This window comes from Antedon mediterranea, chromosome 8 (assembly GCF_964355755.1).
Source record: "Antedon mediterranea chromosome 8, ecAntMedi1.1, whole genome shotgun sequence".
Classification (NCBI taxonomy): domain Eukaryota; kingdom Metazoa; phylum Echinodermata; class Crinoidea; order Comatulida; family Antedonidae; genus Antedon; species Antedon mediterranea.
Genome location: NC_092677.1, coordinates 12,953,099 through 12,968,767, shown reverse-complemented (window position 1 = coordinate 12,968,767; position 15,669 = coordinate 12,953,099). Strand labels below are relative to the sequence as shown.

Below are 15,669 nucleotides of genomic sequence, written 5' to 3'. Positions count from 1 at the left end.
ATCAAGGAAGTGCTTTTTTACAAGTAAAAACAAGTTTTGCATATTATCATTATCACTTATACCTAAAATGTAGATGGACATGTCCAAACATCACTATAATGCACAGTTTTAACAATTTGTGCCCTGTCCGACGAAAGATTGAGATTATAGTTTTAAATTTGGAATATGACGAAATTGGAATTTCCCGAATGAATTGTTAGAAAACAGTAGTCAATTTTCGGACCTATCTATAATTTGTAGAGAATCATAGGCAAATTCTGTGATACGGAATAACATGTCATTCACTGTTTCATAGGCCAAAATAGGCATATGATGTATGTGAGAACTGTATTATGCGTTTGTCTATGATACTGTGAAATGTATGTAAAAGTACTAACAAAATGTGTGAAGCCTTTTTAATTGATTAATATCGTTTTATGTAAGCTTTTCAATATTAATTATTCCTGATTTTTTTGTCAGCTAAAAAAAACACAATACATAATTAGCATACTAATTAGCATATTAAATGAAGAATGTCCAAACTTAAGGTTTCAGTAAAGTTAATAAAGCCTTCCTCTATTCTTTTTTTTATCTTTGCTTTCATATTTCCTGTGATCGTTGCATGAATCACTAAGTTTCCTGATATGGTTGTTCAAAATTTCATAAAATAAATACAAAAGAATGCAAATAATCCACATTTTCATGAATACGAATTTATATTCTATAATGAATACTGTATATTGACTGAAGTATAATCCCACCCTGAGATACAAAGTGATAATTTAAGTCAGTTCTTTTTTAAATGAGCATGAAATCAGGTTTGAACAAACTTTTCCTATATGCTGTAAGTAAGGCTCCCTTTTTTAAATATCCAACTGACACAAATAAAGGACGGACAGACAGACAGGCAGAATGACTAAAGTTTAGATTAGCAACCCTTTCTACATCTAGGAATGCAATCAACCCACTCATCAATGGATGAACCAATTAATCAAGGTTGTTTTTAAAGTATCACACACTGTATTACATTTGGCAAACATCCTTATTGAATATTTGAGAATTAAGATGAAATAAAAAAATGTAGAAAAGGAACTTTATACCAATTTGATTGGTTAATTAAAATGACATTAAGTTATAGTATTTCAAAACAATAGGAAGTTTGTCAGTTCTGGATGTGTTGGTTTCCAGAAAGTTTCCACTTTGTTTTAGGACAATGTACTACAGATTTACACTTGTTTTTGCATCTTCTCTTTAAAGATGGGGCCCGGCATTGCCCATGTGATAACAACTATTAATACTGGGTAGGAAGATTGGAGTAGACTTGTATCTTCGTGGGTTAGATGTTTACTTATTTATCCTCAGATAAAACTTCACTCTCACTCTATGTCTCCTTTTAAGCTGCTAATTCTGTAGAACTATTTTGGACATTAAATTCAATATTCAATAAGGTTAAAGTTCCTAAGTGCCTAACTATAATAAAAAAATAATTTAAAAAAACAAACTGAATTTGTCATTTATTAGTTCGTCAGAAACAAGTCTATAACAGGATCTGTATAAGTAATACCATTGGGTTTACAGACGCCAAAACAATTTATCAAATTTTATCAAGTAAATTTAAATTTATAAACCCTAGATACACTAGTATATACTAGTTTAACCACAGAAAAATAAGTTGATTTTATATAAAATTTGAACCAAATCATTAAAATCTTATTACTATTTTTATATTAGTTAATATATATTCATTTTGATCCATGTGTTTTATCAGTTAGGTTAAATTTCAGTTTTAGAATTTCCTCTATCAAATCTATGAGTTAAAGAATATTTGTATCATTTTGGATCACCCTAAAAAAGAACATTATTGAAACATATTTTAAAACGGAATCGGAAATTATTGCTACTGCCTACTTGAGGACAGAGAATAGGTTGTCAACAGGTTGAATAAAAATAGAAAACTCTATGTCCATAAAGCCAGTCCCAGCCAAAAAATTAATGCCAATGTCGGTCTGACTAGATATCATAACAAAATTCACAGTTTTAGAAAAACAACAAATTAACTGACACAATTAAATAGTATAAACAATATTTTAACACAAAAATATATATATATATATATATAAATTGTTAAATTTACCACATTTGCTAGTTTTTAAAAGAGATTTGAAAACCTCAAAAATTTCACCCACAAAAATGATGTTAGAAATTCAGAAATTTAACAAATGATTTAGTTGGTAAAAATGTAATGCGAACAAAATCATCAAAATCAAACTCACCATAGTTTAACTATAGTATAAGAGGTATATACATTTCTTACACTATTGTGGCAAAAACTAGTTGATCTTACTACCAACAAAAGTTAGTACTTATACCCATTGGTTGAAAAATAAGTATATACTAAAATAAATAAGTACTTCATACTTAAAATATCGTGCAAACTTGATTATAAATTGATTTGATAGAATAAAAAATATGAGTAAATAATATCATGTTACTAATCGTTGATATTCAAATCATGCTGTTACCATGGGAATTGAATGTTTTGCTTCTATAGAGCTTAATCACATGACTATATCTTATCCTGATAGCAATAAAGTTGTAAATTCATAGTGGTTTTAAATTAAAGGTGGTAAAGTGAGCTCTATCACAGCCCTCCTTCCTACCCCACCTCACAACTCCCAACCCCCTCCCCCAACCCTACCAAACAACCATCAACCAATACCCATGTCTTAAAGTAACTAAATAGTAGTATTCTCTGTGCTATATGAAAAATAAATATAAGCCTACAAATAACTAAAATACTTGTTCATATTAACTTTGTTGTTAATTAGCATGATGTCACAATCCTAATTAATTATAAAAAGAATAGGTTTTAGGTATTTCTTTCCAACATGTTACATGTAATAATAAAAACATATACGATTACTATTATTAAACATGTTATTACACATTTTAGTATCAGTACCTCCTGTGTATTTATAACTAAAGCTTGACAAGTTATGATTATAATAATATGCTGATAATGCTAAATAATTCAACCAAACTTTAATAAATAAAAACTCTTTTAATGTTTAAAATCATATTAAATTATCAATTTATAAACGTTAGTTATTTTCCTTTTACGTACCTCTTTTCCACTCCTTAACCTAGGACGTATTATTTCCATTTTGTATTCCTAAAACGCAACTTTCCTTTCCCTAAAACTGGGAACAAACAGGCCCAGTGTGCTATAAAAAAATCATAACTATAGTTCCACACGCTCACAACGAGTGTTGGCACTCAGCAAGGAAATCAGCGTCAACGACTTTAGGCTACAAAGTGAACATGCAAGTTTAGCTTCCCCACTGAGTAATACAACTTGATCTCAGTTAACCAGTGTTTGACTTAAGATAATACCAAAGAGAGAAGTATACTCTCTGTGGTTGAACAGTTAAGAAATGGTTCTGCTGCTGCTATGTGTTTGGGGTAGATTAACGAAGGGGCTAGCAAAAAATACTAGTCATGGGTTTAACACACTTTCAAAGAGGTAACGTAATCAAGTGTAATATGACATAGCTACAGTGCAGCACAACTTGGCAAAACGTAATATATATTTTTTCTATTATTTCAATGCAGCGTCAGTATAATTTAAGGGACGTGTCAATAATGGGAGTGACCTTTAAATTTGTTGAATTATCTAAAGTTTGAATCATAAAAATGTTTGAATATCTTCAAAAAAAATCCTTTGATTAATCAGTCTAATTGAAAAGTGCAATCCTCGCATCAATTGATAGCAAAGAAAATAGTACAAGGACATTTTAATACATTATGTAGCATTACATGAATAAAAGGGTATGAATATGTAAATTAGTTATGAATAAATTAGTTTTATAGCAGAAAGCCCTAAATACAGATGCCTTGGCTAATGATGATTCATTACTTCACAGAATTTAAAGGTGACCTTATTTTTATGATACTACATCGGTGCAAGAACATTGTAGGTCTACATGATGCATCATGAATATTTACAAGTTTAATGAATATTTAAACATTCTATGAGTAATGTATTAGTCTATAGGCCCTAAGCATACATTTATCAATAATACATTAAAGATATATTTTTCCCCCAATAACCAGTTAAAAACACCCACTCAATTCGGTGTTAGAACACCAAAAAGAACAACAAAAGAAAGAATAAATAAATAAAAATTTAACCGGTTATGGTTGGACAACTTTTAGCTGCAACACAAAATAACGGTTATTTGATTGACAGCTGCTGACCTCAGGTCAACTACACTGTAGTAATGTTTGAATTAACCGGCAGGATTAATTGCATTTTGGGTAATTCTAACAATTTTTGCCAACGACCACCAACTGATTTAAACGGTTATTTTGGAACAAAAATTGAACAGAAATTACATTTTTGAACTAATCGGTTTATTCGGCACTATGCAGCAGAAACATGAATTAACAATATTGAACGACAAAATGGCCTAGTACAGGTATAATTATTTACTCGTCTTGTTTTTATCCAGGGCAGTGAAAAAAGGAGGCAACCATAAGGGGCACATGAACCCCCTTTTTTAAAACTGGTTATTAACAATAATTAAGCTGTCTAAATTTAATTAATTATTCTATACTAAAGTATGTCAAACTGTATTAAATATCAATTTAAAAGCAAAAGCTTAAGGAACCTTGGTACTGTAACTGTTTTATTTAACAATTAACAAAGTATGCTAATATTTAAATATGACCCATTTACAAAAGCAATTATATTATAAATTATTCTACTTGGTTTGTTCCAGTCATCAAACGTCATCAAATCTAGCTTCACATTTGCCTCAGGGTTGACCTCAAATGTTAGGTCACTATCACTATCTGTCACTATGTTTTATTATTATTTCTGATTACTACTTATATCTAGATTAAAAAGATCTTATTAATTAAATAATTTCCAGTATTGAAAAGACCCAAATCAACCAATATATTGGTAGTTTATAAAATAAAAACCTCTATCCGAATAATGGATTAGGCGGTATCACCCTGTCCTCATTGACATACCATGCTAGACGTAGGCTATAGGAGGTACAGGTTGGGGAGGGGTACACGTTAGGGAGTAGGGTTGTGGTGTTCAATGGGAGGTATAATTTTAAAAACTACTTTAACTTTGATAATTACTGTAGGCTTCTAACAAGAACTGGAATCTAAAGTCTGCTATGTAAAATTGAACATAACTATGATATACAATAAATTAAAAAGCCAACTGTTTTAAGATTTACATTAAATAATGTTGAAAGAATTAGCATGCATAATTATTATAGCATTTCAGCTGTTTATAGCAATTACATAAAAATACATTTTACTGCTAATGCAAAATGTAATGTACTTTAATCAGATTATTGGTTTGGTTAAAACATATGGCAAATTATTTTACAAAATTAAGGAAGTTTGCTCAAATGATTACAACATCAAATGTAGTTAAACATCAAACATGAATTAATCAATGAAACAATTTGGTTTTTTTAGGCAATAGCTGCTATAGCTGATAACTAGTAAAACAATACAACATACTGTACTTACTTCCATATTTTATCCATGACTTATTATATCCTTAATAAAAAACCATTGGAACACGAAGAAGTCCATGCAATTCAAAACCAAAACCAAACTAAGCTATTTAAAACAAACTTGAAGAATTAAATATGTACCATTTGATAGGATAGATGCAGAGGAATAACATTTTAATACCTATATCCTGAAATTCCATAATTATTTCATTGCCAAATGATAATCTATGTCAACAAATTGTTTTGATTTTATTCTAAGATAAACATCCAACAGCAAGGTAACCAATTACATGATAATATTAACATTTTAAATCTCTACTTTTCGAGTTATACAGTACCTCGCTTTTTGAGGATAATGGCTGTTTTCAGTTTATCTAGGTAAGCTATAGGCACGAAAAGACTAAACATTTTAAAATCTTCATGTAGACATTCCCATTTACCTATCCTCCTTCCTAGAATATTGAATACGTTTAATGAACTTTTTGCCAAGACTATTAAAACATTTATTGCTAATTCCCAAATGCATTAATTACATTACAAATGTGTCTTATCTTCTGAGAAAGCTAGTTCTCCGATGTAAATTAATAACCTTGATATCATAAATGTCAGATACTAAGCAGCTATCATCTTTGAAAAGAAAACTTACTATAAATAAACGAAATGAAACCAATTTTACATTGTTGTGCTTACAAAGAATATAATATAGATATTGTACCTGAATGCAATATGGTGATGATTCGATCCATCTCAAGCTGAAATATATCCTGGCTCACAGACAATCCGAAAGGCAAACGCTGGAAGCAATAGCGTCCAAAGGGTGTTTGGAAAGTGGTAAGTTTCTGGCTGTCGTGATCTAACTTTACTGACCAATAACCAGCTTTGGCATCGAGTTTGGAAAAAAACTTTGCGTTGGCGAATCTATGATTTATTTCTTCAAGTGTCGGAATTCTGTGTTGCGGACGGACAAGTGCCATGTTTAAATATTTAGGGTCCAAACAAACACGAATGCTACCATCTGTTTTTGTCACATACGTTAGTGAGCTTACCCACTCTGTTGGCTCTTCAATTGGCTTTATGATATTTAACTGCTCCATCTTTGAAAGTTCAGCCTTTATCATTTCCTTTAAAGCAATAGGTGTACGTCTCGGTGCATTCATTCGACTGGGAACGTTAGGATCAACAACAAGCTTGTGTATCGTTTTGAATTCACCAATACGATCAAACTGGTCAGGGTAAAGTTTAATAAGTTCTTCGATGTTATTAACTACGGGATTGTATTTGGTTGGTGTGTTGTTGATATTACAGTGCAGTGTTACAATGCGGAGTTGTTCGCATGTTGGAAGACCGATTACAGCTGGGCCTGGAACATCAACAACAAAAAATGTGGTACTCAACCATGTAGAGTTCTCGTAACAGCAATGTATTCTTGTTGTACCAAAACATTTTATTTTTGTATCGTTGTAAGCCGTCAAAACGTTCTGCGTGGCTTCCAATGCATTTGGTTGTGGGTAGCCTTTTGTATTCAAATTGTACGGGAACATGTGACGGTATGTTCTAAGTGGGAGCGTGTTTGCTTGTGCGCCAGTATCAACTTTTAATTGTAAGTTATGCGTGCCTGGTCTGCCGTCAAGTTTTACTTTGAGATTTGCGAAAGCTTCGTCTCGGGGTTTCGGTCCGTCTTGGAAACAGAAACTGGATACTTGTATAGAGGAGAAAGAAAATGATTCAAATTGCGTATTCATGCAATCAGTATCGTTATCATCAGTATGCGTCTGTTCAGACTGTTCCAAATAATGTACATTTCTATCATATCCATAAGGGCGGTTGCGTTGGTATCTACCCCGTTGTCTTGGGGATTGACCCCGTCGGTAACGTTGGTGGTTTTGAGCATAATTAGTTCTATATTTTGGTCGACTACGATGATCTTTAAATTTACTGGTTAGACAAAACTTAGCCCAATGGCCATTATCCTTGTAATTTGATCAGCATCCGTTGTAATCTAGGAGGTGCAGATGTTAGTGGTTTATTTGTTATCATTATCAATGGCTTATGATCCGTAATAACGAATGGTAAAATCACCAGACGAAATCGACAACACATCCGAGAAATACCAGTCAGTACGCCTGTACTACAAGAAACAACCGTACCTAACAAACCTCTCAACCCAGACCCACAGGATAAACCAGATGTGAGCAGAACTGAGATCGAACCAGAACAACCTATAATTCGTACAAGGTCCGGACGGGAAGTGAAAATCCCTGATCGATATAAACCATGATACGAACTACGAATACCTCAAAATTGTAACGATATTGCGAACATTTATAACTTAATTTTTTTTTTTTTTTGACTGTATGATATTTTGCTAGTATGTTGTTTCAAGTTTGCTGTGAAGGGGATGTTGTTATATATTCTAAATGTTTATATTCTAAAAAATCTAAAAAAAAACTTTCTATTTTTGTCGATAAGGGGGATGTAATATGGTGGCGCTAGACCCCAATTTGCATACACACCTGAGTGGTGGCGTGCTAGGTATTACTGTATATAAAGGACGTGTTGTTTTGCCATTAAACACTTGTACTTATCGTAACTTACATGGTTGTCTCTCTGTCTCATTTCTTTCGTTTAACACCAGACTTTACAGTTGTGCTTACAAAGAATATAATATAGATATTGTACCTGAATGCACAATTTTCAAAATATTGTGCACTAAAGTTAAATCCTAGTAGGTTAATATTCTACCATACAGTGGGACCATTCATTATTCAGAAAAAAAGTCTATAATTTGTTTTGTCAGTAAATTATTAAAAGACAATGACATGCCTGACAGGAATGACATGATAAATGCAACATCAAAATCAAATAGGCCATAATAATAACAAAACTACACTACTATAACCGGGCCTCTACAAAACGGGAAGTTGAAAAATGATTCTATATTTCATCTATCATAAATTCTATGATTAATACTTTAGTATCCATAATGTCAAGGTGAAATCCAGTTTTAATTAAATGCAGCTTATGGGTATTGTTGTTTTCTAAATATATTCGTGACAAATATTCTCAGAAAATTTAAAAAGTTTTTATATACTAATCTTCAAATCAATCAAAATCAACATTTATTTCCAAAATGGTGGCGTCACAAAAAAAAAAAAGCTTGTGTCAGGGACGCCAAAACAAAACATTCAAAAGCAAACAAAACATATACAAGACAAAGAAATGAAAATAACAATAAGACGTAAAGCGGTACATTTCAATTTCAGTACAAAACATATTAATACATTTTGAATTGTTAGAGGTTTGTAAATATATTAACATAAACATGGCCGCTAAGTATTGTTTGATAATAAATAATATTTTTCAATCTTTTTGAAACTATTTACATTTTGTATGTTTTGGAAGAAAGAGGCAAAACATTCCAAAGTTGTGCACTAGAGTATCTAATACTTTGATACACACTTCATAAGTTTCAAATGAGACTTGATTTAATATAAACTAGTTTATCCCTCCTGTAATTGGCAAAGTTAGTTTACGGTGTATGAAATAAGAAATAATTAAATAAAAACAGATGTATGATAATAGGTTGATATTTATCTGAATATATATTTTTAAAATGAGTTGACTTTGTGGCTGCAGATGGACTTGATGGATGGACACTTGCCTGAAGTTTGCACATTTTGTGCCTTAATATTTCTTTAGCATTTAGGCGATGTTTAAATGCAAGTTGAAATAAAAATTAAGCAAGTACCATTAAACGTTCTATTCTTATCACCTCTAGGTATGATTCAGAATACATCATAAGAACGAGTGTCTCACACACATACATAACCTCAACACGCATAACCCGCTTCCTTCCAAAAGCATGCGGTTGTAACTACATCATGCACTAGTTGCGTGGGAGGAGTATGCCTTGTTGATATAGATAGTCCTTCTTTTACATGGTATAGACTTCCTTACTGTTTATTGTACAGTTGTTAAGTCTACAAAAATACCAAGGAATGTGAACACAAGAGAGATAAATGGTTTAATAATCTTTGATAGATTTAACAGTTTTAAATTAATCTTGGTGACTAAAAAATAATCACCAGACCCATTTTAATGATAGGTTTATAAACTTAGTTTATGCCAGAAAATGAGTCATTTAGGATAAGAATAGAATCAAATTAATCGCAAGGCTTAAGCTCTATCACTATCAAACTAGTTTGACAAAAAAATGTGTGATGTGCCCAAATATGGTAGCAGTATGTCCAAATATGGTAGTGATATGACATCATCATGTCCATATATGGGCACATCACATATTTTGTCACATGAAGTGTAGACAATGCTTAAGAAGAAAAATTACAAATGTAAAGGAGTAAAATAATAATAAATTGTTCAACTCATCCAACTAACGCAACAGTAATAGCCAATGGACTCACAGACTGACTGACTCAAATTTGGTTTCTTTTGGTATATAAGCCTGTGCTATAAACTTAGGACTCAATTTTAAGTTCAAGGGGTAGGGTGTGAACTAATTGGGGCACGCATGAATCTTTAATTAGGACTATATCACGCTAAGTAGAAAGTTACTGACTAAATCAAATACCTTGAAATTAACTTGGTGACTATACTATGACTAGTATACAAACTGAACATATAAATGTTATAGTCATAATCCATGAATAAATTAATGAAAAGAACAAGGCCATGATCATCTGCTTGTTGCTGATTGGTTGAAACTGATAAGGTAGTCTTAATACATCTCAAGGTTTTCATAGTTATATTTTAATTCATTTAAATTAGAAATATTTTAAATTGCAAAACAAATTTTTATTAAAACGCAATATAAAATGGAAGATAGTTGCTGATTGGTTGAAACTTATGTATAAGTGTCTGGCTACAATCTCAAGGTTTAAATCTTGTTGAAAATGTCAACAATTTCATGATTTCACTATAAAGCTATAAAATCCTTTTAGGATATTTCTTTCACACTTATACTATTATTGCAAATGCTGTAAAGGATAACAGTCTATAGTACTTGCATGTAGTACAACTAACATCATTTATTGGTGCATTCATAGTGTAGTAAAATTGTACTGTTATGTATTGAAGCAGCATAATTGTTGTCCAATGTTTTTTTTTCACATCTTGCAATTGTGGCCGTATCCTGGCACCACAACTAAATTTTGGGAGACAACTATATTCTTAAAAACTTTCATAAAAAATTGGTATTGCTTTAGAGAATCATAATAATAATCAGCTGCTAGAAAGATAATGATTTGTATCATGAATGTCAAAGTTAGTTTGTATGCATGAACAGGTTACAACACTTTTAGTTGGCAGTATAAAGTTTATGAAACTAGAAACTATAGAGGGTGCATATCATAATTATCATAGACCATGGATTACTAATCCTAGCCTAGTAAGACTTACTACTACTTAAAACTGTTTTGATAACTGAATCCTGTAAGCATTTCAGAATCTTTTATCAATAAATAAAAGTGAACTTGTTCTAGGTTGTTTAATAAATTTAAACTATATCAAATTAATTTCAAAATGGGTAAAAAAAAACCTCACTAGAAATAGAAGTTTTTATTTTAGAATCTTTTAAATGATATATTATATTAAAATTAAATATTCTTTTTAAATTATGAATATAACTGTAATCTGCTATCTATAGCTATAACTGTCAGTGGCATAAACGCAGGGGAAAGGGGCTTTGGTTTAGCATTTCTAATGGGCCCTCCAATGCTGGGTAGTTGCATTGGACTGCACAGCATGCTCTGATGCTCCATAAACTCCAGTGAGCACGTATAGCCGTTACGCCACTGATAACTGTGTATTATTAATCTCTGTCTACAAAATTTATGTGACAAACAAATGTGATGTGCCCATATATGGACATGATGATGTCATACTGTATCACTACCATATTTGGGCAGATCACACTTGTTTTGTAAATAGAAAGTCAGATCAAAGTTATTTGATGAAACATACTTTGTACAGTAGCAGTTGCTTGCTACAGTACATGGAACTTTTTAAATATTATGATTGTTTCACAAATAAACTGCTTTTTATCGGTAAACAATAATAGTACAGTAGTCAAATAATAAAGACAAAAGAAATCATCTCAAAAATTGTTTCATTTTCACAGCGACAGGATCATTATCTATCACCTGGTTTTATTAATGTACACAAGGTTTATGGGTCATTTCGTTCTAACGAGGGCGACTACTAGTCTTGCTTTTAAACGCACAAATGAAAGAGGAAATCCTTAGGCACAGATAAAAGGGTACTTGAAATATAAGGAAGTCATATAACACGTACAGTTTGATATCTAAGGGCTAACAAATAATAGCATTTGTTTGAAAAAAAAATGATATGTCAATTACATCATGTTTAAAATAGGCCCATTTAAATTTCAATCGTACTGTATTTTGGCTGAATATAGTCCCATGAGGCTTGGGTATATAATTTAGTAAAATTGGTAAAATTAGGGGGTTAGGGTTAGGATTATAGGTTTCCTAGAAGTCTTGTATAGGAATTTAGCCTAAATTTGGAGATTGGATTATTCCACATATGAAATTATACTCTGATATCAGTAAATTATTATTATTTTTTTGGACACTCCAAATTTCAATATTCATTAAGTTTTGTTGATGTTTTACAGATTAATTCCATATATACAGTTTTACATAAGAATCACTTATCAAATAGAGGGCAGTATATCAAGTTGTTGAATTGACAAAATACAAGAAAAATTAATATAAACAATAGTCAACAAAAGGTCTTTCATTAAAGCTTGTGGTGATGATGATGATGTGTCCAAATATGATAATATGACATATGTCCATATATTGGCACGTCACATTAAGTTTAATAGTGTTGACAGAGCTTTAAGCTCTATCAAACAAGTTTGACAAAAAAGTGTGATGTGCCCAAATATGGTAGTGATATGCCCAAATATGGTATTGATATGACATCTTCATGTCCATATATGGGCACATCACATTGTTTTCATATAAAGTTTGAAAGTGTATACAGATGATGTTTCAAGGTGGTTGTAGATTGCACTACATTTTTGACTTCTGATTTGTTTTGTGAATTTAAGGAAGTATTTGTAAGATGGTTTACAAGATGAAAATATTAAAAATAAAACTCTTTATAAATGCTATTGGTTATCAGATGGCACTAACTATTATCTATTGTACTGTCAGTTGTCCTATTATCATGTCCTTCAATCAATCCATGTCTGAATCACATCTGAAACGTGAATCACCAAACGAATTTTAATTAAATTTAATTGTTCATGTGTTAGTAATCAGTGATGACAAATCCAATATGGTCAATCAGTAAACTGGTATCTCTTCCTTATAATTTACATATATTTTAAATATTAACAATTTTTATAAATAAACTTCTTTATCTTGTGTCATGTACATTAAAATCCAACATGCCATCTTTACTACATTCAGTAAGGCCTTGAACTGGTATCTACAATGACAAGCCTGATTCATGTCACCCTGACAAAAACAATGCTAGCGAACCCTTCAAAAGCTGACACGTACCTGTCAACTCAAATATCAATCTGTTTTTAGTATAGTACCAAAAAAATATATGCATGAAACATCCAAAGGTTGTTAAGATCCAGATCAAATTTTTCACTGATGTGCAAACGATCATCAAAACAAAACAATCAAATTAATTATATAATATATATATCAATCAATCGTTTGATTTATATAGCGCCATTCCAGCAGTCATTGCTCGTGGCAGTACGTCTGATTATCGTTACATTTTGATGGTGATCTCTCAATGAAAATTAAAAAAAGCAGTATATCATTGGTACGATACGATAGTATTTATTGTCATTTTTACAACTAGGTACATAAAAGTATGAAATTTGGTTGGTTGATTTACATTTGATATACATACAATATACAAATATATAATGAAAACAAAAAAAATAATAAATTAGGGAGATCTTACAAACTTGCTATTAAATACATGAATAGAATGTCAATAGCAAGTAGATAGGAACTTTTAGATTGAGTGTAGCTGCACACAGTGGTCACGGCCACATGGGTCGTAGTCAACTATTCCTGTTGACAGATATATGAACATTTAGATTAACTGGACATTTACATTGATGTTCCAGTGAATGTACAGTATGAGGTGATGACCTTGGGATGTGACATTGTAATCTCTTTGTAATGCTCGTCCGTGGTGCTATTCCACCGTGCTGGGCCGGTGGAAGTACACAAGCTTAGGTCAGGTTAAGTGTGTAGCGTAGGCCTAGCCGAGATCCTTAATTTTATGAATGAAGGCTTGTGTCCAGGCCATAACCTGTATTATTACAAGCTTTATTTAAAATAACCAATACAAATCAAATCAGTTTGCAAATATAATTTGATTGAAATTCTCTTTACATTCTCAGAAAATCATCACAACACATTTACTGTGTTATGACGTCATACGTACGTACATGTACTCATGTCAGAGAGCGAACGTCAAAATGCCACTGAACAAGTGCTCAAATTTGCCAGTTGAGGTACCAGTCGCCTAGCGCATGCGCATATCATAAATTTACGTAATAGGGTAGCAGTCGACATGGTCAACGTGAAAATCTGAAAGTCCCAATTGACGAAGAAATAAAATCACAGTGCATGATGTTCATAAACTTGTTTCATAGTATGCATATTACCTTCAAGATGTATTGTCCCTTTGACAAAATAATTTATTAAAATTTTTGTTGAATATGCCATTTTAATGTCGCATAAAAGTTATCAATTTTGACCAAAAATTGGATAGGAACAAAATTTATTTACCTGAAAAAACTGTAATTTAAAGCAAAAAAATAGTCAAATTGGCTGCCAGGTTTTTTTGGTTGAATTTAAACATTTATTTTGTCATTTTATAATTGTAATCATTGTATAATGCTACAGTATGTGAATTTTGGTGTTCTATGATGTAATAATTAAGAAGGAGAAATTAAGAAAGACAGATAGACAGGAAAGAATGGGAAAGGCTGATTAAACTATTAGGTCGGTACGACAGGAAGTCTAAAAATGAATTGAATCCATGTAAATTTGAAAGTTCAATAAATATATAATTTATGTTTCTGTACAGTACGTATCATAAATGCCAAATTATACAATCACAAAAAAAAAATTTTATTTGAAAAAACAAACATAAAATGTATATTATCAGTTTAAAAAATAACGACCAATGCACTTTCATTGTTATACTGCATCCATGTTTAGAAAATCTTACCCACTGTAAATAAAAACGCAGATTTAAAGCTTCTTGATACTCGATAAAGTTCATGTGTTTATTAAGTTAATAGGTAAGGTCAGGCTTATTTAATTAGAAGTAAGACCTTTTCTGAGTTTAGAAAGTAGATTTTAATTGGTAGCGAAAATACACCAAAATAGTAGAGGTCATTATCAATAATAATATTACAACGCACACACAATTTTTGTTATAACCAACAATTTTTACACATTGTTTGTGCAAAAAAGAAATGAAAAACTATCTTGCTAGAGAAATTCATAGCAAAGCAAAGTTGCTGCTTTGAAAACAATGGGTTTGGCGATGAAAAGTTTGGGCGTGTACCACACCTGGAGGAGAGAAATGTCTCCCCCTTCTACACTAGAAAACAATTTACTCATTTGTACAGTACCCAATTATATTTATTCAAAACATACGTGCTGTGATATAGAACAGATATCAAATACCTGTACAAAGTTTTAATTGTTTGAAAAATTGAATTAGAAAATATAAGATCCAAGTTACAAAGTCATGATCAATATATAAATAGCAAATATTCTTGGTTTTCGTGGTTCATTTAAAAGTCAAAGTTCGGTCAAAGGTAATTCTTCAAAATCACTCAACTTTACAGGTAGAACAAGGAAACAACGAGTATCAAAAAGTGTTGCCTTAGTAACATCGCTGTAAATACATTCATCACATGCTTTGCAGATGAGCCAATGATGAGTACTATTACAGGCAATTTTTAATACCATATCAAAATTACTCTACTGCAGTTTACTGCAGACGTAACTACATTTTTTACTGTAATAACGATTTTTTTTTGTTTCGAAGACTATGAGGCAGTCAATACAACAAACAGCTTGTATGATTACAACAAAAAAGATTGCTAAAC

The 15,669-nt window shown here is 31.4% G+C and overlaps 1 protein-coding gene across 3 annotated transcripts in view; it reads right to left on the bottom strand.

The window, feature by feature from the left end:
- LOC140057253 (uncharacterized) overlaps positions 1 to 15,669 on the bottom strand; it is a 65,434-nt gene that overhangs the window by 42,960 nt on the left and 6,805 nt on the right. The window contains exon 1 of one of the 3 annotated variants that reach the window (XM_072102824.1): positions 3,104 to 3,417. The exons of the other annotated variants lie outside the window; for them this stretch is intronic. Coding sequence (XP_071958925.1) covers positions 3,104 to 3,142 — 39 coding nt within the window. The 5' untranslated portion in view covers positions 3,143 to 3,417. Of the gene's footprint in view, positions 1 to 3,103; positions 3,418 to 15,669 lie in introns of those variants that run through there. 3 annotated transcript variants of the gene reach the window in all.